The sequence below is a fragment of the Haliotis rubra genome, unplaced genomic scaffold, assembly GCF_003918875.1.
Source record: "Haliotis rubra isolate DU_JTF1 unplaced genomic scaffold, ASM391887v1 Scf235, whole genome shotgun sequence".
NCBI classification, from domain to species: Eukaryota; Metazoa; Mollusca; class Gastropoda; order Lepetellida; family Haliotidae; genus Haliotis; species Haliotis rubra.
In genome coordinates this window covers 303297-329234 of record NW_025766392.1, presented here as the reverse complement: position 1 = coordinate 329234, position 25938 = coordinate 303297, and the positions used below count along the sequence as shown (strand labels likewise).

General features: G+C 43.0%; 1 protein-coding gene across 1 annotated transcript in view; it reads right to left on the bottom strand.

The window, feature by feature from the left end:
• Positions 1-25938, bottom strand: part of LOC124278355 — a 75239-nt gene that overhangs the window by 39761 nt on the left and 9540 nt on the right. Inside the window, exons 11-43 of the mRNA XM_046714077.1 lie at positions 25867-25896; positions 25300-25414; positions 24194-24423; positions 23590-23704; positions 22635-22906; positions 21329-21443; positions 20808-21040; positions 20308-20422; positions 19098-19291; positions 18150-18264; positions 17049-17197; positions 16690-16804; positions 15968-16176; positions 15624-15738; positions 14642-14802; positions 14310-14424; positions 13353-13606; positions 12614-12728; positions 11646-11794; positions 11263-11377; positions 9598-9824; positions 8909-9023; positions 8237-8412; positions 7644-7758; positions 6720-6946; positions 6216-6330; positions 5486-5637; positions 3944-4058; positions 3068-3294; positions 2296-2410; positions 1623-1789; positions 1191-1305; positions 265-494 (exon numbers count right to left, since the gene is read on the bottom strand). Of these exons, the coding sequence (XP_046570033.1) occupies positions 265-494; positions 1191-1305; positions 1623-1789; positions 2296-2410; positions 3068-3294; positions 3944-4058; positions 5486-5637; positions 6216-6330; positions 6720-6946; positions 7644-7758; positions 8237-8412; positions 8909-9023; positions 9598-9824; positions 11263-11377; positions 11646-11794; positions 12614-12728; positions 13353-13606; positions 14310-14424; positions 14642-14802; positions 15624-15738; positions 15968-16176; positions 16690-16804; positions 17049-17197; positions 18150-18264; positions 19098-19291; positions 20308-20422; positions 20808-21040; positions 21329-21443; positions 22635-22906; positions 23590-23704; positions 24194-24423; positions 25300-25414; positions 25867-25896 (5127 nt within the window). The remainder of the gene's footprint in view (positions 1-264; positions 495-1190; positions 1306-1622; positions 1790-2295; positions 2411-3067; positions 3295-3943; positions 4059-5485; positions 5638-6215; positions 6331-6719; positions 6947-7643; positions 7759-8236; positions 8413-8908; positions 9024-9597; positions 9825-11262; positions 11378-11645; positions 11795-12613; positions 12729-13352; positions 13607-14309; positions 14425-14641; positions 14803-15623; positions 15739-15967; positions 16177-16689; positions 16805-17048; positions 17198-18149; positions 18265-19097; positions 19292-20307; positions 20423-20807; positions 21041-21328; positions 21444-22634; positions 22907-23589; positions 23705-24193; positions 24424-25299; positions 25415-25866; positions 25897-25938) is intronic.

The window sequence follows — 25938 nt, the reverse complement described above, 5'->3', positions numbered from 1 at the left end:
TATGTTTTAATGTCTGACTAATGTGAGATGAAGAAGAGGCTGCTTTGAGAATCTCCGTAGCTCGTGTGAGGTGCTGACAGAATAGGGACGTAAATCAGGGCGAATTGTGAAATCAGCGGATCCTGGTATCGCTAAGGTCTGTAATTATGTATAATTTGAAGACACATCGTGAAGATCAAACATTTGGTGACATTTAATCTCAGCACACACTGACTCATTGAAAGTATATAGGCATATATATGTTTATATGCTAGAATCTCTCACCTTTGAGTGGTGGCGTGAGAGTGACCACGGGGGCTGGTGTGCTGACTCCCGGGGCGGGGCTGACCATAGGCTGAGGGGTAGGGGGAAGACCGTATCCAGTGATGTGACCAATGACCCCGGTGGGGACAGTCTTGTTGGTCTGGTCACACTGTGGCGCCAAACAGCACGAGGGGTCTTTGGGGTCGGGTACCATCACGCAGTTGGGGGCGATGGAGTTGAAATAGGCGCACCTGATGCGGAATGCATAGACAGGCATTGGAATGAATGACATCACCTCATACAAAACTTTATTGTACTATAATATACTATACTAATCTTACTTACTGGTACTTTAGTGAACTATACTTTACTATACTGTCATACATACACGAAGTATAATAATAATATAAATGTATCATATATTTACACGTCACTGCACCTGTAGAGACTTACATGTCGCTACACCTGTTGACACTTACATATCAACACATATAAAGACTTGTAGAGGGCCTAATACGCCCAGTGGCGCAAAGGCCAAATTATGCGCAAAGCGCAGACATTATTGCATTACCCAAGCTGCCTGTGAGGCGATAGAAGGTTAACAGTTATAAGACAATCTGATCCCACCGGGTACCCATTCACAGCTGGGTGCACAGAGGTAATTTTGAACTAACTCACTTACCTGAGATGAGACCACATGTTTCATGTGTTTACATGCCACTCACCTATACAAGTGTGCACGTCACTACACCTATAGAAACGTACATTTTCTAAGCGAACATACCTGCGTGTATACACCAGGGGGAACTAATCAGTCTACCTTACCCGCCATCTCAAACACACACCTGCTTGAATTTGAAAGGTCAACAGGATCTACACACTGCAATTACGCTGCCAATGAACTATCCCTCTACCTACGACGATAGCGTCCCTGTACATAAACTTACCTGTCGGTACACCTGACGAAGCCCGTGGTGCCATCCTCGCATACACACTTCTTGTCGCAGCCATCATACCACTCCTGGCCCTGAGTGTACGAGCGTCCATTGTATACACACACATCTGTAAGGACCAATCATACATGTCACATAGACACCAGAGTTCCATGATACTTGTAGCAACAGGTCTACCCTGGATATTCAGGAATCCTTTCTGCAGAACCTTTGTCTGATTAATATGTGATAGTGTCGGGTTATTATTAATAGTTATTGTGAAAATTATACTAACGCTGTTATCAAAACCAAAAAAAGTATTCTTAACAAAAACAAAAGAAGCAATAAAAGATGACCATAATGAAAAAGCCCAAATTCTTCAGACAAGACGAAAGAAAGGACCTTGCCGCAGCGAAGGCACTAAAATATTATTACGTCACTGCTTACCTTTGAGTTTGGGCGTCCCGGGTGTTGGGGTAATGTTAGTACCGGGGCTTGGGGAGACTTTGCTTGGGTTGGGGTTGATCCCGGGGCAGGTGGGGGTCAGGCAGCAGTTGTCTCGGGGGTCCTTCACCAAGATGCAGTAGCTCGGGATGTTCACGTAGTTGGGGCACCTGAGTGAGTGAGTGAGTGGTTAGTGGTGAGCGGATGCTTTGGTGGTTACCTGAGTGAGTGAGTGAGGTCTAACACTGTTTGGCGAAACCCATGAACACGAAAATGGTGCTGTCGGATCTACATCCATAATGATAAACGGACTTCGAACCCACGACCATAGATTTCTTGCACGCCTTAGGCAGCATTTGAAATAGCAAACTAAGTCAGGAAACATTTGCTGATCTCGCAATTTGATCCATGTATAGTAGTCTTCAGCAACCCGTTCTTGTCGTAGGCGACTAAGGGATCGGGTGGTCAGGCTCGCTGACTGGGTTGACACATGTCATCGTATCCCAAGTGCGTGGATCGATGTTCATGCTGTTGATCACTGGATTATCCAGTCTCAGTTATTTACAGACCACCGCCATATAGCTGGAATATTGCTGACTGCGGCGTTAAACAAAAAACAAACAAAACGACACACTACCAAATAAATCCAAAGATGCCGATTCTATGCTGAACCCACCTCTCGGTACACTTGTACTGGCCTGTGTTGTCGTCGAGACACTCGCAGTTCATGGAGCATCCATCCTGCCATGTCTGGCCCTTGGTATACTTAACACCCTTGTACATACAGTACCCTGCAAACACAAGCAGGGTCAGTCTCACATACAAACTTGTGTACTTAACACCCTTGTACATACAGTACCCTGCAAACACAAGCAGGGTCAGTCTCACATACAAACTTGTATAAACCATTTGTTTCAGGATACAACCTCACAGTTTGAAGTAAACTTTTGAATATTCGTATGAAAATTATCAACCATGTTCAAATGATGTCAGTTTGATTTTTGTCTTTTTCACATCTGTAATTATAACACGTATTTCATGATTAAATATATAAGCTAATATGAGTAAATATAGTGTTTTTTCGAATTTGAACTGTTTGGGCCAATTCAGGATCGAAGATACATATTTGTTTTCCCTTTCTGAACAGTTTTCATTTATTTATTTCTAAAACTTGTTTCATATATCATAATAATGGTTCCCGAAAACCTATAAAATCAACCTCGAATAACATTTGAGTATGACCTGCACATTTAGTGTTGGTATACATCCAAATGGTCAAGACGAACAACATTCGATAACATCTGATAACATCAAGAAACATTCCTCAAATTAACTCATTTCTTCAATTTCGTTAAATCTGGGAACTGAACAGGATCACGAAAGCAACAGGTGAACGTTTGACTACCTAATTACATAAGACACCAAGGCTTGTATGTGTGTTGACGTACCAATCTTCTGTAGCGGGTTGTGGTTAGGTGATTGTCCTGTGATGGTTCCGGGAACAGCAGTTGGGACGGGGTAGGGGTTCGGGGTGGGGTTCTGACCCGGATTAGGGTTAGGGGTGGCCCCTGGGGCGAGGGTTGGGGAAACCAGGCACTGTGGTACTTGACAGCAGGAATCCTTGGGGTCAACAATCAGAGTGCAGCCCGGGGGTGGGTTGCTGTAAGATGGACATCTGAAATGGATGGAAATAATGTTAAAACCTGAATAAAGCCAACGACTGAAACGGAAACGGATCTAAGTAGCCTGGGTTAACACTGAAGGATAACATCATATGGATGTACAACGTCTTTATTACAGTGCGGGCGACGTAGGTTCTAATACCGTTCTCAAACAAGTGTTAGAACCTACACCGAAACGTCGCTCTCGCTGTAAAAAAGACGTTGTACATCCATATATGTTTAACTTTCTTAACTGTTCCAACTACTGAATGGCTCTTCAAGAGTGAGTGAGTTTTACGCCGCACTAAGCAATATTCCAGCTATATGGCGGCGGTCTGTAAATAATATCGAGTGTGGACCAGACAATCCAGTGATCAACAGCATGAGCATCGAAATGCCCAATTAGGAACCGATGACATGTGTCAACCAAGCCAGCGAGCCCGACCACCCGATCCCGTTAGTCACCTCTTACGACGGCTCTTCAAGAAGTTACCAGGATACAGTAAAGTGATGTTGTGAATGGAGACCAAAAGACCGTGAGATAAAAAGTAAAGAATTCCCATGCAGAGTTACCGCAATCGTTTTCTGCTCGTACATTGAATCAACTCTGCACATACCCCATTCATAACGTAATATCTGTTAAACGAACTGTGAGGGGCTCACCTGTCGTAGCAGTTGTAAAAGTTGGTGTCAGCGTCGTCGCACCTACATTTCTTGTCGCAACCCTCGGTCCATACCTGGTTCTGTTTGTAGACTACGCCCTTGTAGACGCAGAATTCTGGGAATGCGGAACACATGGCAATACAGACATGGAATCAACTCTGACAGGAACGTCTGACGTAATTTACCTTTCGTGAAAACCGGTTTGATTTCATAACTGGGAACATCTCAGTCATTTACACTGCAGCGCTGGGTTTACCATTTAGACCTCGGGGTTTTGTAAAACGGAATCACACTTTTGGAACCACCATTGGTCTGGTTCCCGAGTTTCTAATTGAGCCTGTCTTACCTTTACTAGTTGAGTGAGTGAGTGAGTTTAGTTTTACGCCGCACTCAGCAATATTCCAGCTATATAGAGGCGGTCTGTAAATAATCGAGTCTGAACCAGACAATCCAGTGATCAACAGCGTCTGCATCGATCTGCGCAATTGGAAACCGATGACATGTGTCAACCAAGTCAGCGAGTCTGACCACCGGATCCCGTTAGTCGCCTTTTACGACAAGTATGAGTTACTGAAGATCAATTCTAACCCGGATCTTCACGGGTTCCTTTACTAGTTATTAGGATTTTGTGTTATGTGTATTACGCACTGTATTATTACCACCGAACCCCACCCCATCCTACCCAACCACTCCAATCTTAACCACCCCATCCAAACCCGACCCCATGCAAACCCGACCCCATCCTACCTTACCACTCCAATCTTAACCACCCCATCCAAACCCGACCCCATCCTACCAACCCCATCCTACCCAACCGTTCCAATCTTAACCACCCCATCCAAACCCGACCCCATCCTACCCACCCCATCCTACCCAACCGCTCCAATCTTAACCACCCCATCCAAAGCCGACCCCATCCTACCCATCCCATCCTACCCAACCGCTCCAATCTTAACCACCCGATCCAAACCCGACCCCATCCTACCCAACCGTTCCAATCTTAACCACCCCATCCAAACCCGACCCCATCCTACCCATCCCATCCTACCTGCCAGCCGCTCCAATCTTAACCACCCGATCCAAACCCGACCCCATCCTACCCAACCGTTCCAATCTTAACCACCCCATCCAAACCCGACCCCATCCTACCCATCCCATCCTACCACCCCACCAAAGCCCGACCCCAACCGCTCCAATCTTAACCACCCCATCCAAACCCGACCCCATCCTACCCAACCTTAATCGTCCCATTCAAATTCAACCCATGATACCCACCCGGATCTGCGTTCTGGATTTGCATAAAACCTGGCGGTCTTGTGTAACCGTGAACCCATAATCCACAAACGATGAGTGAGTGAGTGAGTTTAGTTGCACGCCGCTTTTAGCTATATTCCAGCATTATCACGACTGGGGACACCAGAAATGGGCTTCACACACTGTGACCATGCGGGGAATCGAAACCAGGTCTTCGGCGTGACGAGCGAACGGTTTAACTACTAGGCTACCCCATCTTCCCCACAAATGATGAAGCAATACACCTACTTGGTACAGGCGAAGGTGTCTGGTTGGGTTTAGGAGTGGCGTATGGGTTCACTGTGGGCTTGGAGTAGTCACATGTCAACTTGTTGCAGCAGATGTCGGTCAAATCACGCTGGAGGGTGCACTGCGGTGGCACGAAGGGATAAGAGGGACACCTATGGGCAACAAGACATGATCAGTATACATGGAGTAACAAGTATCGTGCAGCTTCAGAACAAGGTAAGTAACGGATGGTAACGATTCGATGGTGATGTATTTGATACGGATATAATCATGGATGTATTTTGCTAATATACTCATGGAAACAAATATAGGAACACATGAAAGGACATGTGTTCTTTTATGCTTTTCCGTCTTTTCACCAAAATGCCAAACAAAGCATGCGAGGACACCTGGAAGACAATATAGGAACACGTTTGCTTTCATGTGTTCCCTTATTTGTTTCCATGAGTATATTAATAACTGCGGCGGTTTTGGTGACTGTAGCGTTTGTAATATTTTTGTCAAATCCAATTTTTGCGAAGCGGTTAAAGTGACGGAATATACTTTAATCACTCATTGTGTACTTGCTCAAGTCAATCAATGCATAGCGGAGACATTTACAACTTGGGCGAAACCCATGAGCACAAGCGTACAGACAGACCATAGAATTGTGGTTCATGGTAGACCACAGTATTTTTTTAAAAAGTTACTGGACATGATAAACAAAATGAACACATGGATTCTGTCTCACCTCTCGCCACACTTGTATTTGCCTGTGGTTTCGTCCTCACAAACACAGTTGTACTTGCAGCCATCTTGCCATCTCTCCCCCTGGCGGTATTCTCTCCCCTTGTATACACAGGAGTCTGCAGCAGAGGTGGGCATATTCAAGCACTATCATACGTTGTAGGTATGGTCGAGGGGATCTTTACAGATATGTGGTAGGAGACTTATGGAGAATAAACATCTTCATAGTCGTCATCATCATCTTCATCATCATCATCATTATCATTATCATTTATTCGCGAAGTGTAGCCCGTTGGGTTTTAACAGTTTGCAACATGGCTACAGCCGGTTATTTACATTTTTTTCAAATTATTGGCATGAAAGAACATGACCAAATTTCTTATTTTAAGAGTGGGCGAGTGAATGAGTTCATCACAATGTCATCATATCGCACACGGAATTTATACAAGTGTGTCAGCTACACTGAAATGAAGTCCACTTTGACTTCCATTGGCATTTAAAATCTTACGTCGTGGAGGTGGGGTCTGTCCGCCGGGTCCTGGTGTTGGTGTGGGAGCGACTCCCGTGACGACGCCGGTGGGGATGTTGAATGGTGTCGGGGATACGCCAGGCCCGGGGGTAGGGTAGCCATTAGGCCCGGGGGTAGGGGTACACTGTGGAACCTGACAACACTGTGGGTCCTTGGGGTCAGCTACCAAACGGCACTGTGGTGGGATATTTCCATAACTAGCACACCTGGGCGTCAAAATGAAAAGTTAGTTATGATTGTAGGTCGCTGCGATAGGCAGTGTGATAGGCAGTAAGTGAGTTAGGATTGTAGGTCGCTGTGATCCATATTCCACCAGTATCACGATGGCGAAATTATCTTTCACGTTGGAAACGTGAGGTATCGAAGCTGAGTCTTCGGCGTGGTGAGCAGACAACAAGGCCACACTACTTGGAGCGCAATGTGAGATTCTTGTATTTGGGCTGTACCAAAACTTCCTGTCATTTAGGGGGCGGTGGGGTAGCCTAGTGGTTAAAGCGTTCGCTCGTCACGCCGAAGACCCGGGTTCTATTACCCACATGGGTACAATGTGTGAAGCCGATTTCTGGTGTACCTCGCCGAGATATTGCTGGAATATTGCTAAAAGCGGCGTAAAACTAAACTTCCTGTCATTTAAGAAAGTGGAGGGGCAGGGTATAATCAAGGTCTGATAAAGATTGGAGACGGGTTGTAAAATTTCAGATTGTTGAGTATAATATTGCCGGAAACATATTGAGACACACTGATTTCACTATTCTTGGTGGTATCCAGGACACAACACAGTTCGATCACTCAACTCTAATGAGTAAAATGTATAGCCCTCACATAATACATCATGGGGATATTCCAGGGCCTGACCGTGAACTTGACCGTGACCCTGATTTTGACCGTGAACCATGGCCTTACCTGGAGCTGCATCTGTAGTAGTTATTCTTCCCGTCTTCACACACACATTTCTTGTCGCACCCGTCATACCACTCCTGGCCCTCGTTATAACGCTGATTCTTGTATACACAAGTTGCTGTTGTGAAAGAGGAACACATTGTATTAATCAAGGTTAGAACACCGTCTGTGATTCTGAACTGGAATATATCATGAAGGCGTGGGAATATAAGGTAAAAGCAATATTCCTTGGTCATACCGATAGTTTAATGGTGCGTTGCCACAAACTACTTTGGCAAACAATGCTCAATTATTACACTTTTCAGGACAAAAGCCCTCCCCCATCTTTCTGGAACCGCCTATGGACAAGAACTGACGATTAGTCTCTATTTGCAAGCTCGATATTGCATTATGGTTAAAGTTGTTGTATTTTAAATCTGTATTGCTAGAGGCGTTGGTTATAAATATATATACGGTGTAATGCCAACTAGCGATTGTTACTGTCACTAAAAGGATAGTCATCTTGCCATTGCAACAGGCAGATCAGTGGTCACGCTCACTCTACGTCGTAACGTTGCAACAGTTCATGCTGCACTGATGTTTGTGTTGATACTCACGCTGGGGAAGAGGAGTGTTGATGTTGTTGGTGTTTGGGGTGGGGCTGACTCCGGGGACGGGTGCGGCTGTTGTCTGGAGCGACAGTGGGTTCTGGCAACTCGGCTTCTTGCAGCAGGGTTCCTGCGGGTCGACCACCAGTGTACAGTAGGCGGGTATGTTGGAGTACGGGGTACACCTAGGATGGAAGATGTCAGATATTTGGCATGGTATGTGTTATTACAAGATATGTGTGTGTTATCCTATTTTCAGCTATTCTGATTAGCTCAGGTATTTTTCAATAACTGCAGACATTCGACACGGACGACACTACTTTTCAGAGAGTGTTTCCCGGTGACCAAGAATAAGTTTATAAATAGAATAGAATAATAGAAACCCCAATCAGTACATTCGAGATTTGACACATTTCGTGCATGTATTATGACCATCTTCTGACAAATTTAAGTTATTAGTGCATGTAATAAAAATATTTATACAATTTGTGACTGTTATCCTTCGATAAATGAAATAAAAGTAATACAAATATATATGCACCAAGCGTTTTACATGTAGATAGAGACGGAAAAAAAAACGACTTGTGGATTGATGTACTCTTGGCCTTGCTATTTTCCCTTGGATTTAAAATTCGAGATACAGTCTTTCACAACAGTTACAGTTATCATGAGGTGACATACTTCTGGAGGCAGGTATATTTGCCAGTCTTCTCATCATCACATACACAAGAGTACTGGCATCCGTCCTCCCACTTCTGACCAGTCTTGTAGTTGATGTTGTTGTAAGTACAGAACGCTGGAAACACAACATAATGCCGGGGGTTACGATGGGTAAGCGTTTAATATGTGCATCATTTCGGGATTTTCTCCCACGTGTACAACTACAATACTGTGCCCATTAGGGCTGCGCAATATAACCGGTCTACCAGTATTTACCGGGTTTGAAGTTATGTTCTTAATGTTTGTTCAAATGTTTCGCAATGTTTTGGATCTGAATGTTTTAAATCTCAGGGCTTTTTTTGAGAGTGGAGAAACTAGTTCAAACTGGTACCCACTGTGTTGATGTTAAATTGTTCCTTTTCCTTGTTTCCTCATGATTACAAGTTTTTATTAAAGCTTAATCAAGCATAGTGATATTGTTGTGTTTTAACTCGATCATAAGTAGTTTTTTGTTTTAAAATTTCTTGCAATATATTGCAATACACATCGCAATATATGCTTTCGCATCGCAATATATCGCAATATGAAATTTTCGGCAATACCTACCCTTAATGCCCATGGTGTGGTAGCCCACTTGCTCTGTACCTGATGTCATCATTTCCATATGTTTCATGCATTACACGTCAACATGTTATACGTCCACAACTTACATGCATTGGTTGGGTTGTTGGTGTTGGGTTTGTTGACCGTCTGTCCATGGATCGTCCCTGGAACGCCTGTGGGTACAGGGTAGGGGAAGGGGGTCGGATTCTGACCCGGGTTGACTCCTGGCTGAGGGCTAGGGAGCAAGACCGGCTGACAGAAGGGTATCTTGCAGCACTTATCCTTGGGGTCAGCAACCATAGAGCACCCTGATTGTGCCTTGTAGTTAGCGCACCTGTAATACAATTATGTATACTGCATGTATGTGGTAACTGCACTTCACTCTTTCCGAGTCGGACTGAAACTCGTTAAGCGTTCTTGTTGACAGCAGCTGGGTGATTTCTCAGTGTGAAAGTTACTACTTCAAACATAATGGTTGATAGTGAATGTGGTAGATTTCCATTTTTTATAATCAAAAATGTAAGTAGTAAAATATTGGTTAAAAATCTTACATATGCCATCTTACAGATTACCTAAAAATGTTACAATATGATGATTTTGCACGAGAGAAATGGAAAACATAATTGGGTCACAAAAAACTTATATTTTCTACTGGTTTCGGTAATATATGGCTAGAACAGTGCATAGACTCGCATCCAAATTTTCTCATGTCCATTAAACAAAGGTTACAAGATAAATATCTCCAGAATTGGATTATGTCATTAAATGTTTTTATTACAGAATGTTTAAGCAATCTATATACAATGAAACCTACTTATCATCTTTGAATGTTCGGAATATAGAATCACGCTTGCAAAATTTCGTTGCTCATTTCATGATTTGTTAAAAGAAACAGGTAGCTATATTGGAATAAAAAGAAGATAGAATACGTAAAATGTGTGATTTGAATCTAACTGAAGATGAATATTATTTTCTTTGTGTCTGTCCAGCCTATCACACTTTGAAAAATAAGTATATTAAGAAATATTACTTTGTAGATCATAATATCTATAAATTTATATCTCCATAAACCTATTCTAGCAAGGAACATCTAGAAAAATTGTCAATGTTTATGTATCATGGCTTTCTACATAGAAGAAATGTACTCTCTACTGCCTAAAAATAATATAGTCAGTATACATGTACTATAGGCCTGTGGTCTCTTAAGTTCAAAATATAGATGATATATATCGTTATAGACAGCAGCTGGGAGACATTGTCGCTCTGAGTGTGTTTAAAGAGGTTACAAGTTACATGGTTAATCTCTTTAGTGTCCTGTTGAAGGAAGTACCCAGTGAACAGAAAATATCGGTGATATTAATACTAACAATATAGGCATAGTGTAGTATTGTTTTAAAGCATGTTTGCCGAATAATAATGTATGTACAACTTTGATAAGGAGGTAACAGTCAAATAATTTCAAATATCCAATATGAGGTGTAAAGTGAGTGACTTTGGTTTGAGCCAGTTTGATTACAATTTCGGTTATATTAAGGCTCTTAGCTTGCTGTGAAAGGAGTGAGAGTGAGTGATTCAGGACCAGCACGTTGATAAAGCACATGATCACGGTGATATCAAACCTACAAACATAATGAGGACCAAGAGGAATTGTAACCCACAATCATAGGTTTCTGATACGCCCAAGGGAGGCAACTCTGCAGAACGAACTGCTGTGTACGATTGGTTCACCTATGATGACCTCAGGGTGTTGCAGGATACTATCTATAACCCACCTCTCGTCACATCTGTACACGCCAGTCTTGGCATCCTCGCACGTGCACACGAGATCACATCCGTCATTCCAGGTGGCACCCTGCTTGAAGTTGGCGCCATTGTACACACAGAAATCTGCGGAAACGTAACACAATAAAGAGCGTCAAGGATCTATTTTCTATTCATTTCGAGAAACGAAAACACTCAGCCCAGTGTCCATGTACCTTCATGATAAAGGATGTAGATCATCTCAAATGCCAGATATTTTTAACTATATACAGCATTTTAAATTTGAAAAATATGCAGCCTGAAACTTGAAACTATTTATTGTTTGTTTTGTTCCTTCTAACACTTTTAAGCTGAAGGAAATGGCTAAATTCCGGAAATATATTATTTTCCTTACCTTTCTGGGCTGGTGGCGTCGGTGGGACACCACTTCCTGTGGCCTGACCGGAAGTAGGTGAGAAGTTACAGACTGGGGTCTGGCAGCAAGGGTTGTATATGTCTCTGACTAGGCGGCACTGGGGCGGGATCTGGGCGAACTTGGGACACCTGTAAAAACACCGTATGAACATCTGGTATGCCTGGTATGTAATTCTGATGACACCAAAAATGAATACCATTTTTGGCTAATATGATCAGACTATGCAGACATGAGTGAATGAGTGAGTTAAGTTTTACACCGATTTAGCAATATTCCAGCAGTTTCACGACCAGGGACACTCGAATTTGGCTTCACACATTGTACCCATGTGGATCAGCGAACCCGGGGTCTTCGGCGTGACGAGCGAACGCTTTAACTACTAGACTACCCTACCGCGCCCAATATTGACCCAAGACATCGAATCAAAACATTATACATACCTAAACATACAGATATCATGCGGATATCATTTAAAAGTCCAAATATCATTACTAACGGCAACTATATTGCATTATGCAAGCATAGAAACATCTCGTATCATTGGTATCACAATAAATCTGACAGTTAACACGACGTAAATCACGCCCTGTCACCTGTTGTTATACATGCGTGTATACACTATGGTGTGTACGTTGCAATATGTGTTTACAGATGTTGCCCACACGTACTGAAATATGGGATGATAGGATGACTTGTCACATGTCATCATATCCCAACTGCGTGGATAGTTGCTCATGTTGCTGATCACTGGATTATCAGGTCCAGACTCGATTAATTGCGGACCAATGCCACATAGCGGGAATATTGCTGAGTGCAACATTAAACAACAAGTAAACATTCAACTATTCCCTTGCTCACTGGTCACTCATAGTAACAGCGGGAGGGAATCAGATATGAAGTACAGCAGACTCAGGAATTGGTGGCAAAAATGGTGTGATTTTACTTACTGTTCAGTACACTTGTATTTGCCGGCGTGGGCATCCAGACATTCACAGTTGTAGAGACAGCCATCTTGCCACTTTGCTCCCTGGGCGTACTGTTTGCCCTTGTACACACACACATCTGAAGAAGGAGGGAACATGTGTTTGGCCTTTTGTCACACCTTATACCTACCATGCTAAAACATCAGTGGTTGTCGTCACTCACTGAGAGGCAAGTGTAAGTGTGTATGTGCGTGCGTGTAATGGAGAGGGCGAGGTGTGTGCTGCTTGTAGTAGTCTCAACTCATGCTAGTTCAATAGTGTTATACAACCAGAGCTACATGCTGCTGTTTAACATGAATACCCCGATAAGGCGCTGTATACCGGCCAAGAGCGGGTAATAGGTTGTCTATCCCCTCAATGTAGAGCACGAAGCAAGGCGACAACAAATATCACTTTTAAACCTCTTAGGTATACATAGGCCATAGGAACGAACCACCGACCTTCAGCTCTTCAGCAAGACCTTATATTGTTCTGAATGATATAACGTCTTGCTGAAGAGCTGAACATCGGTAGCTGAAGTTCACTGAACCAAGGAGGCAGTTGTTTCCGTTATGGAACCATCACACTTCCCTCATTGCTTCTGTCCCTCAATCACACGCACCCAGTTTAGATAATCTTACAAAGTCAAATAATATGTGGGGACCTGCACAGATTCTAAATGTATCCGTTATGGGATATGTATAAGAACGTGGCAAGTCTTTACCTTTGGGTAGAGGCACCATGCCAGGGCCTGGTGTGGGTGATACTCCAGGTCCGAGGGATGGGGACAGGTTTGGGTTAGGGGTGGGGACGACGCTGCCTCCTGTAATTGTGCCCGGAGGGATGGATGGGAGGGCGTTGCCTGTTTGAGAGCCGCTGGTTGGGATGAAGGAGCAGGCTGGGCGCTTGCAGCAGAATGGATCCTGGGGGTCGGCCTCCAGATGGCATTCCTTGGGCAGGTTGTCGTACATAGCGCATCTGTGTAGAGGCAAACATGGCGATACGTGATGCAGGTCAAATGTTTAAACAAATACTTTATATGATCGAGAGGGAAAGGTTGTCATGAGGTTGTTTCAGTTCAGCTATTTGAATACACTATACCATTTAGAAATTGGTCAGAAAATGTAACATACTGCAATACATTCTCAGTAACGTACAGTTTTTTAAGTATTTAGGGTGGAGTGCCATCCGGCATTCGAACCCACTCCGAGTCAGGCACCTAATTGGTTGTGGAGGCTGCGACGGCTGAGTGGGTTAGATCGCGGACTTTGTGTTTTGGCGATAAGATGACTAACTCTGAGTGTGTGGGTTCGAATCCCGGGTGGCACTGAACCTTAGAAAGTACTAGAATCCACTTTATTGAGAAAGTGTATTCTCAAATAAAACATATGGTAAGATGTGAGTGAGTGAGTTGGGTTTTCGCCGATTTTAGCATTAACACGACGGGGGACACCCAAAAATGGACTTCACACATTGAACCGAAGTAGGGAATCAAACCCGATTCTTCGGCGTGACGATCGTTTGACTCTTCTCAAAGTATTAGACAAGCATTCAGTAAGATGGATAAAGCATGTATGTTGATTTAATAGTATCGTATAAAGTTCTCGGTTTGAGTTTGTAAAGTAATATTACACATATAAATTTCACAATAGTTATTGTATATGTGTATTATTCGCCTCACCTCTTGTTGCAACGGTATATGCCCTGGTCACCGTTCTCGCAATCACAGGTGTAATCACAGCCATCGAACCACTGCTGACCGGTAGCGTAGCTTGTACCCTTGTAGACACACATACCTACAGCCAGCAGACATTGTCATCAGTACCAAACTGTCACTTTACGTTTTAACAACATAAGGTATTGACTGTTTCCAAAGTTTTTCTTTTCCCTTTCTATCTTTCCAGAAAAAGTGTTTTCTTTACTTGTAAGCAAAGGAATGTCAGAACTTCTGCACAGTAGTCGAAATTAAACATGAACAGGATTTTCTGGTTAATCGATCCATTGAAAACTGACCTTTAGGTTTGGGCGTGACATCTGGCGCCGGTGTGAGCTGACCTTGTCCAGTCAAGCCACCGTTGTTGGTGCTGAAGTCACATACAGGCACCTGGCAGCAAGGGTCACTTGGGTTCTTCATCAAGTTACACTGGGGAGGCAGCCCAGCGAATCGCGGACATCTGGAATACCATGAGACAGGTAGGTTTTGCATGTAGGCGTGATGTTTTCTCATCAGGATAACTTCTAGTTATCAATTGATTGAGTGAAGTTTCACGCCGCTGTTAGCAATATTCCAGCAATATCACTTTAGCAAACGTATGTTAAAGAATACGTTGCACATGCGTTACTCCGTGGAACCAGATATGAGCAGCAGGACAATTTCAGTAATGATTAAACTCGCTCAGTTAATACGAATTATGAACTTCCACATTATATTCGTAGCGACGTACCAGCGTAGTATCTAACATGGTCATTTGAAGGATATACCAGATCTCGTGAGAGGTGCAACGAATGAGTTGCTTCATACTATTTCAGTGATTGCTTTCAGCAATATTTCAGCAATATCACGATGGGGACACCAGAAATGAGGTACGCATTTTGTACTTATGTGGGGAATCGAACCCGCGTCTTCGGTGCTACGAGCGAACGTTTCAATCACCAGGCTACCCCGTCATCTCAAGACAGCTGAGGCCATGTTGAATGGACAATGCAAAACTATGTGTGCAACAGTACCAATGGGCATGGTTCTTTGATTGTCCTTTTAAACAGGATTATTAGTGAGAGAGTGAGTGAGTGTGGTTTTACGGCGCTTTTGGCCAGAATCCGCCAACACACACACCACACATTGTTCCAATGTGGGTGATTCGTACAAGAGTTTTCGAGGTGATGCGCGAGCGCCTTAATTGAGAGGCTACGAAAACGTCCCATATAAAATTTATGGCATAAGATTTCCGAAGGCTTCCAAACATGACCTGGGCATAAATGCATCCCTGATACTAACCTCTCAGTGCACTTGTACTTTCCCGTCTGATCATCTAGACATTCACAGTTATAGCTACAGCCATCTTGCCAGGTCTGACCTTTGTGATACTGTTGACCTTTGTATGTACACACAGCTGAAAAATGATTTTTGTGATCACATTTTATGAAGCTACAAAGCAGATACTGGATATTATTTCAAATGAACAATTTTAACACTATAAAAATACAACTGATTAATCTTGAATTGTCATAAGGCAAAAATATCGACTCTTTGATTCGCCCTAGGGTCCCTGTCCTCGCATAATGACCTCTGCAATAGTATTGTATGTATGGTGTATATCAAGTGATGTGTGGGTTACTCACTGACGGGTGTGGGGGTCTGCCCAGGTTTGGGGGTGGGAACCTGGCCGGTGATAATAGCAGGAGCTAGAGTGGGGATCTTGTTCGGTGTCCCACTACCGGTAGTTGAACCTGACGTTGGTACAAAGCGGCACTGTGGCTTCTGGCAGCAGGGGTCGGCGGGGTCAGTGACCATTTGACACTGGGGTGGCATCGAACCGAACGTCGGACATCTTGAAAAAAAATACATGTATTACCGAATTACATGTTTTACCCTTTTTCGAGGATGTTTTACCCCGCTGTTTATTACCCATCAACAAGTACCCAGAAATGTCAATCACATATTGTACGTGGGGTTCGGAACAAGGTCTCCGGCATGACGAACGAACCACTTGGTTTACTTTCGTCCATGATTCCGTTAGACTCATGGACATTATTGTCATGGTTTATAGGACAATGAGTATTTCAGATTCACTACAGATATGTAAGTGAACAGATGGTTTGACTATGATCCATAGTGACGCCTTGGTAATAGATGGTGTTAGCAAGCCAGTGGTTATTGTGTGTGACTTGAGGCAGTTTTTGGTAATATTCCAGCAACATCACGTCGGGACACACCAACAAATAGACCCAAGTAGGGAATCGAACCTTGGACTTTTGTGTAACGAGCGACGCTTTAATCACAAAGCTACACCATCGTCACGTAATGGTTTCAGCAATGGAGTAAGAGACACTGGGGAAGTTACCTGTCGTCACAGACGTAGAGTCCCTTTACGGCGTCTTCACAACGACAGGACTTGCTGCAGCCGTCTTTCCATGTCTGACCCTGGTAGTACTTAGCGGTATTGTAGGTACATGTGGCTGAAACAGAGGGGCAACACTACAACCGATGCCACAAAACAAAATGTGATGGTTTTGGGGTTGACTTTAGCAACCTTCTGTTAAAGAACACGTTTCACACGCGTTACTCCGTGGAACCAGATAACTGGAGCAGGTAAATGTTACAGAGGTCAGTTATTATTAAACTCGACTAGATAATACGAGTTATGAAAATCCCGAGAAAACCCCCAGCACTGACGCACATAGTATTAACATGCATACTTACGTTGTGGTCCCGGTGAGGGGGTGACGTGTCCAGCGCCGGTGAGGCCTCCAGAGGTTCCCTGAAAGTCACATTCCGGTAGCTGGCAGCAGGGGTTTGCAAAGTCGGTCACAAGCCGGCACTGCTGGGGTAGGCTGGCATAACGAGGGCACCTGTGTTGGACAAAGAGGTTTGTGAAAGTAACTGAAAATTCATGTCTTCGATCTTCCATTAACTGAAGCATCTAAGGCGTCATAACGAAATACTCCCAACATAATTCCCAAACGTTCGCATTGTATTGGCAGTGATTTTGGTCCCGGAACTAGCTAAAATGTTCACTGCTTAGTCAAAATTAAACCCCAACATCGTTCATAAATTCAGATTTACAACATTGCTTCAAAAATATTCAGAAAACTTTCAAATTCTAAGCATCAGGTAAGGTTCAAGATCAAAAGAGTTTGTTGTATTTAAGGCCACCGGCCCACATATACAAACATACATTTGTAAATAATTTACAGTATACAAATAATGTACAATACACATAACGGAAAGAACAAAATGACAGGCAATTATAAAATTCGTTTCAGCGTGTTAAATGTTTCAACAGTTCATTTCATAAGGTAAGGTAACACAAAGAGTGAGTGAGTGAGTGAGTGATTTTAGTTTTACTCAGCAATATCCATGCTATATGGCGGCGGTCTGTAAATAATCGAGTCCGGACCAGACAATCCAGTGGGTTACACAAAGAATGTTGTAACTAACTGGTACAACTTGGAACCAGCTGATGGGCGGTAATCTTGGATCATTACTGAGAATTCACCACGACTACAAGAACTACCAACGAGTCTACCAAAGCCATGCCTAAAAGGGGCGGAAGGGTACCCTAGTTGTTAAGCGTTCTCTCGCCATGCAGAAGATCCGGTTTCGATTGGATACAATGTGTGAAGACTTTTTCGCGAAATTGCTTGAATATTGCTAAAAACAGCCTAAAACTAAACCCACTCACTAATCAATTCCAAATTTGTTGGAATGGAACCTGGACTCAGCACGAATGGCGAACGCTTTATCCACAAGCCTAACCCAACCTACGACTCACATAACGAGCGGTATTTGAGTGGTACGTACATGGCTGTGCATCTGTAGGTGCCTTTGTCTGCATCTTCACACTCACAATTGTACTGGCATCCATCTGTCCATTTCTGGCCCTGGTTGTATTTCACCTTCTTGTACAGACAGTACCCTGTAAATACAATATGCATTTGGTAACAAATTGTCATGTTGGTACTTGTTTTCTTTTTTTGATAGAGAGAATCAGTAGAGTTTTCAAATAACTGTTATCTCTGAGCAGTTAGAAAACGTGTCGTTTAGGCATCTGACAGATTGATTTCAATTTCAGAATTTCAAAGTGGGCTTGTAACTTTAAAATCATAAATAATCGTGTTTTGACGTAGATGCAAAAGGGTACGATTATTTCCCATCTGTCTGGTTGGATGTTAACGCACTCAACAATAATATAGGTATATGACAGCTGTTTGTAAAGAATCGAGTCTGGATCAGACAATCCAGTGACTGGCGTCATGAACATCGATCTACGTAACTGGGTTACAATGACATGTATCAACGAAGTCGGTTAGTCTGATCATTAGATCCCGTTAGTTTCCTCTTGCGACAACCATGGGTTGCTGAATATCCTAACCGGACACCCGTTCCACAAAGCGATCGTAGCGCTAAGGTGATCGTAACTCCCATACTTTAACATAGACTTACGACAGTCGTAGAGCTACGATCTTTAAGGGTGTATACGATAATATAACCTGACATCATATAAGGCAATATGAAGTAAGCAGTGGTTTTGTTTTTACATATTTTACATGCATTTGTCCCTGGCGCACCAAGGGACAAACGTATTGCAACGTATTATAAAGGTTAAATAGTGGTCACAAAAATGGATAACTTAAGATCATCAGTGACACCAGGTGTTCGAGAAAGGGAAATCCTCTTGTCATGTAATTGTGACCACTATATTACCTTTATCAGCCAAAGGATTCTTTGTCGCTGATGCTACGCATTTACCTATTTTTTGGTTTTCTCCAGGATTCTGTCCAGTGCCGGTAATTTGCCCCGGGGGTATGGTGGCCTGGGAGCCAGTTCCTGAGATGGATCCCGAGGTGGGTTTGAAGTCACAGTGCGGCACGGTACAGCAGGTTGGATCCATGGGGTCGGGCAGCTCGGTACATCCCTTGGGTACGTTGTAGTACAAGGGACATCTGGAAGACAATACACCTGGTGAGTGACTGTCGCTATGCTTTTTACTGATTGGTGATTGTAGATTGTGACATATAGGTTTTCATCATGCAACCGTGAGGGTCCGGGTTAGAATGAACCTTCAGTAACCCATGCTTGTCGTAAGAGGCGACCAACGAGATCGGGTGATCAGGCTGTTGATCACTGGATTGTCTGGTCCACACTGGATTATTTTCGGGCCGCCGCCATATAGCTGGAATATTGCTGAGTGCGGCGTAAAACTAAACTCACTCACGCACTATTTTCATCATGCACGATCCATAGTTACGCTGTCATTAAAAGCATACATGTTCGCTGGATGGCCTGTTTCGCGCAACTATTGTTGGGCGTATTTCTGGAGGCAATGACACGCAGAAGTGAGTGAGTGTACATTTACACGGGCATTCAGCAATATTCCAACTATATGGCGGTGGTCTGTCAATAATCAAGTCTGGACCAGACAATCCAGTGGGGTTGGGATACGATGACAGATGTCAACCAAGTCAGCGAGCCTGACTACCCGAATCCGTTAGTCGCCTCTAACGACAAGCATGGGTTGCTGAAGACCGATTCTAGCCCGGATCTTCACGGGTTTGACACGCAGAATATTTAATGGTCGGTCTACCACAATTCATTATTGTTGTTACACAGTGAAGTCTCTTTAATCCAAAAGACTTGAATCAAAGGAAATTGTCAGTCTTATAATCAGTGAGTGATGTTTTACGCCACCCTCAGCTGTATTCCTGCTATATCGTGGCAAGGGACACCAGGGATGGGCTTCACACATTGTACCCATGTTGGGAATCGAACCCGGGTTTTCAGCGTGACGACCTAATGCTTTAACCACTCGATTATCTACCCCAAGTCTCAAGTCTGATAAATGTCTGGAATAAAGAATCAAGGTTACAGGGCAATGTATGTATGTAGACCTTCCCAGGAAAAGGCGTGGTTTTCTAGCGTGCATTGTACATGACTTTAACGTATGGCCAGCTCGTCTCACCTGTTTGAACACCTGTAATATCCTGACTCAGCGTTATCGCAGGAACACTTCATGCTGCAGCCGTCGTACCACTGTTGGCCCTGAGCATAATTCTGGCCCTTGTACACGCAGAACGCTGGACGGGAAAAAACACCGGGTGTTAGAAACTTAACATAAGCAATAGTATTACTATCATACGAGAGGTCCTTTTGGACATGGAATCTGAGACACACAACAAGAATGGAGCACTACAAGGGGCGACAAATACAGTTTTTACATTAAAATGTCTAAGTTGAAAAGATGTTCTCGGGAAGAAGTCATTTACATGTACAAAGGACAAATGGTAAAATAGTACAAACAAATTCTTAGGACCTATGAGTGGAATGTTATTCACTGCAGATATTTACATTATAAGTAGGTTATAGGAGTAGTGAGTGAAATATGACGGTTGAAGATATTTGGAGTGAGATATTCATAAGTTTCCTCCTACTCATCATCCAACAGGTTCTGACTTTGTTTACCCTCTAAATCTGAACTGCATCTACAGTTCCTCACCTGGCCTGGGGGGTGGTGTTCTGGACTACAGCAGGCTTTAGGGTGATATGGGGGGGTCGTGAATGTCCCTGGGTGTCCGGTACCGTATATCGCAGGGAATTTAGGATAAAATTTACAAAATGGTATCTGACAACATGCATCGCTGGGGTCAGGAATTAGCCAGCAGATATCTTTTGGTAAAGTCGGGTAGGTTTTACACCTGAAAGTATAATAAACTTAAACTTATTATAAACTAATTATTATCAACTTGAATTATTCGTGAAAAAAAAGACAGTTGTGAGACTATTAGAACACCTGTACTGACCGGTCTAGAGTATAAACGGATTATCGTACCAAAATAAATATAGAATAGCAAATCAACATATTGATCATAAAAACAGTTCATTTGAGTCACCTCATTTGCATATTTATCGGATCGTTGTAGCAAAATTTTCGAATTGGTTTACTGCATTGATAAAACGATGCATTATATGATAAAGCTGTGTACCTGTCTAAGCATCTCCAGAATCCATCATTTGCCCGCTCACAGATACAGTTATACTTGCATCCATCCTCCCATCTCTCGTTTTGAAGGTAGTGGCGGCCCTTATACTCACAGTAACCTGCATGGAAGAGTGAGTGAATGAATATCGTTATACGACGCTTTAAGCAATATTCCAGCAATATCACGACGGGGGACACCAGAAATGGGCTTCACACATTGCACCCATGTGTGGAATCGAACCCGGGTCTTCGGTGTGACATGACTGATTTGCGCTGCGATTCTTTATCTGATCAATGCGACTATTCGTTACAATTCAATTCTTTATTCTGTTCGTGTAGGCCATCAGCCCAAACCTGCATACGTGCACGTACATGTCATAGAAAAGTGGTGTTTTTCATGTATGTTGTTTAACGCCGCATTCAGCTACATGACGACAGTCTGTAAATAATCGAGTCTGGACCAGACAATCCAGTGATCAACAGCATGAGCATGGTATATGCAACTGGGAACCGATGACATGTGTCAACCAAGTCAGCGAACCTGGCCACCCGATCCTGTTCGTCGCCTCTTACGACAATCATGGGTTGCTGAAGACCAATTCTAACCTGGATCTTCACGGGTCAAACGAATTAAGGCAAGTGCCAAGTAAGTGTCATAGACAAGAGTTATAATTCGATCAAATGTTGATTTTCAAGTAAGTGTTCTTTGGACTGACATCGCATGGTAATAAAGATTGCTAAAAAAAAATTATTTTTATTAGGGGACTATTGTTCGTTGACATACGGATATTAGAACTTTGAGGTGAGGTATAGCTCCGACCAAATTACTCTGAAAAAGGAGAAAAAGGAGTAGCTACTAATGTGTTACAAATGTTCTTGAGTCAAATACTCAATTTGAGGAAGGTTTGCAGGGTGTGATTTCGAATATCACGGCGAGGGACACCAACAATCAATTTACACATTGTATCAATACCTGGGACGCTGGGGTGAACAGCGAACGCTTCAACCACCAGACCTCCCCACATCATAAGTTAGGTGAATATTGTGTTAATGTACAATATAGAATAAACTTTATGGATAACAACTTCTTTTATTCGTGAGTACGACTTTTCGATACAGATTGTTGTACCGTTGTCAAGCATACAAAATAGTACAAGAATCTCTATCGAAACGTCGCACTAACGAATAAAAGAAGTTGTTATCCATAAAGTTTGTTCTATATTGTACTTCCCAACTTCTAAAATGCCACTCAAAGAAGTTAATGTATTAATGTATAAACCGGAATGGATGTAGCTGATGGATCGGTGTACCTATGCCTCCGGACTGCACGGTTCCGGTAGGAAGGGTTGGTGGTGCTACCGTCCCGCCGCTGAAGTTGATCGTTACTACATTTGTAAAGAACCCGGATGTAAGGTCAGTGATGCTTGGAGGCTTGACCAGGGAGGTGGTTTGTTTCCAAGGTTGGTACACGGGTTTGGCAACATAAGTAATGGACGGGGGGCACTGGGGCACCTTGCAGCACTTGTCGCTGGGGTCAGTGATCATCTGGCAGCCTGCAGGAACTCCGTCGAACCGGGGACATCTGGAACAAACAATTAAGGTTACTACTTGTTGCCTTTATGAGAATGTTTGTATTTTTCGCTCCCCAACCCCAAAAAAAACACAACAAAACACACACAAAAAAAACACAACAAAAAAACGACCCCAAAAAAGAAAAACAAACAACAAAATCCTGCAATTACCAGAATAAAACGATTCAACCTATCATGTTAACAGATAGGACACACGACATATACACACAATGCATCGTCAGCATGTTTACAATTTGCTAAGATACATTTTTCTCTCAGTTCAACTGATTCCGCAGTATTAGACGAGGGGCGAGACATTGCTATATTGTGAACACCAGGTCTCCCCACCAATCACATTGTTAACATAGTCACACATCTACCGTAGGTAGCATCTAATGAATATATACAGGATATTATATGAGTGCCCATGTCATACTATGTTTACCTAAAAGTTGCCTAAACGTTGGTATTTCCCGAGCGAGAAAATTGAGGGAAATAAACCAACATCTACTTTCAAACACAGGCTGGCTACCCGCCGTCGCCGCATGTAGAACGCAACGTCATAGAAGAAAATATGACGTCATATCATTTTCATGACGTCACGTCCCCTTGACAGACTGATATTTTCGCCCTCGTAGGTTATAAAAATGAAAATGATAAGTAGGGGTCTTATGCGTGACGTGTAACATTGTACCTTTCTCTGCATGCGTATATTCCTGTTGAAGCGTCGTTGCAGGTGCAGACGGTGGAGCATTTATCTTCCCATTGCTGGTCTTGAACATACAGCTGACCATTGTAAAGACATCCGGCTGTGGACAGGGAATAGGTCAAACAGCTCAGGCCATTTGTCACGTGTATTCAATATTTGAAAAATACACATTTTCGTGGAGTGAAATACAAATTTTACCGCGTTTTCTTTGTTGAACGATTTGAAGCTAGAAAATATCTATTTAAATAGATCGAATCGAAATCGCGCATTTGATAGATAATAATTTGTGCTTGTTCCTGGTTGTTCCTGGAAATTACATAGCTTTTACACAGTGTTCTCAACCACGATGCATTTACACAGTACGTGAGTGAGTGAGTGTGTAACGGAATCGGGTTAAAATATCTCATTGTACCGGTATTTCGATTCTAAACCGTCCTTTCGAAGGGTTACTTGCTACCGCAAACAGACATCCTGAAACCAGGTTTGTGTGCTGTTTTTTAATATATAGTTGAAGTTGAAGTCCAAATAGTTAATAGATGTTCGTCACTCAAAGGTAACTTGTGAAGCATAGAAAAATTACTCCTCGTACATAGTTGAGGGGGCTGCATGCCCGTGCCGAGGGAACTGCCTCCCTGTCCTGACCCTGTAGATGGGTTGGGGGTCACACCGTTGATGTTGATGCCTCCTCCGCTGCCAGTAGTCTGAAGGTTGGTAGATGAGGAGTAGAAAGACCCAGATGAACATCTGACTGTTTCACAGCAGTCGCTGACCTTCTTTTGAGTGTGGCACTGAGTGGGGAGGTTGTCGTAGGTTGGACACCTGTGTAGAGCGGTACTCATGATGTAGACAACAACAACAATAATAATAAATAATAATAATAATATGGCCACTTATATAGCGCTGAACTCCATAACGCAGGGACAAACTAAGCACATACAACATGATGGACTGACTGACTGACTGAGTATGGTTTTCTGCCGTTTTTAGCAATATTCCAGCAATATCACAGCGGGGGGACACCATAAATGGGCTTCACAAATTGTACGCATGTGGGGAATCGAACACGGGCCTTCGGCATGACGAGAGAACGCTACAACATGATGGACAATATTACCACCGATAAACCAAGCTGTTAGGCGTTAGAAGGTTAATAGTCCTATCCCACGGGGTACCCATTTTTCTGCTAGGTGAACAGAAGCAATAATAATGAGCTGATTTTTTCGAGGTTGAACGGTATCTAGATCGTTCTCCACAATTGTTCATGAAAGGTGTACGAAATTAACGTTCATAATATAATATGTCAACTTGATCATCAAGTTAGCTAGTTGCTTTTGATTGTTAGTAAGGTGACCAGTAAGCGGACTCATACTGAGGTCATCGGAGCACATCACTAAACAGATTTTGACTGGACCTCAGTATCAGCGGATGAGTTAACGGAGATGGATTAATGAAGATTAAATCCACTTTCAGCTTGTCCGTTGCCCATCGTTAAAGATGTTCCATGTATGATGCTCTTAAACCAAGGGAATGTTGTGTTGTTTTTGTGTGTCGGTTTTTTTTAAAGGTATATTTTAAAATTATTATTAAATCTAATTATATTTTATCTATTATTTCATTTTAAATCTTATTATTGGAGGGGGAGTCTTCTTTCGTTTGTGTGGTGGGGGTGGGAAAGCGGAGGGCTGGTACACTTACGTATTGGAGCATCGGTAGTAGCCATAGATAGCGTTTTCACAGACACATCGTTGGTCGCAGCCAATGGCCCATGTCTGTCCTTGTGTGTATCTTTGACCCTGGTACACGCATGCATCTACACAGGAACAGTGAATGGGAGATTTACTTTTCTACATGGTGTTATGTGTGTGATTGTGGTGTGACGCAGCTTTTAGAAATAATTCCAGCAATATATGGCGGGGGACGCCCGACATGGGCTTCAAGCATTTAAGCCATGTGGGGAATCGAACCCGGGTGCATGTCAGTACGAGAGATGGACTTTACCACGAGGCAGTTCGCCCAGTCTTATATGTAAATAAAGATGATTTGAAATTTCAAAACATGCGGCATCGGCAGATGGAATAGATGTAATAATTCCTCGTTTGCTCATTGAAAATGTCAGAACAAAATACGCGTGGTCTTGACTCAAACTTTATTTTAAGCATTATAAAATTATACCAAAGTGGGGTTATTGATATCTATGTAAGACAGGCAAATAACGTATACTTATATTGTTGTTCAGGTATTAACCATTAACCATTTGCTTACCATTCGGTCCGGGTGTCGGTTGTGCTTGATCTGGTAACAGAGTGTGAAACAAACCAGTTTACTTAGTTTAAA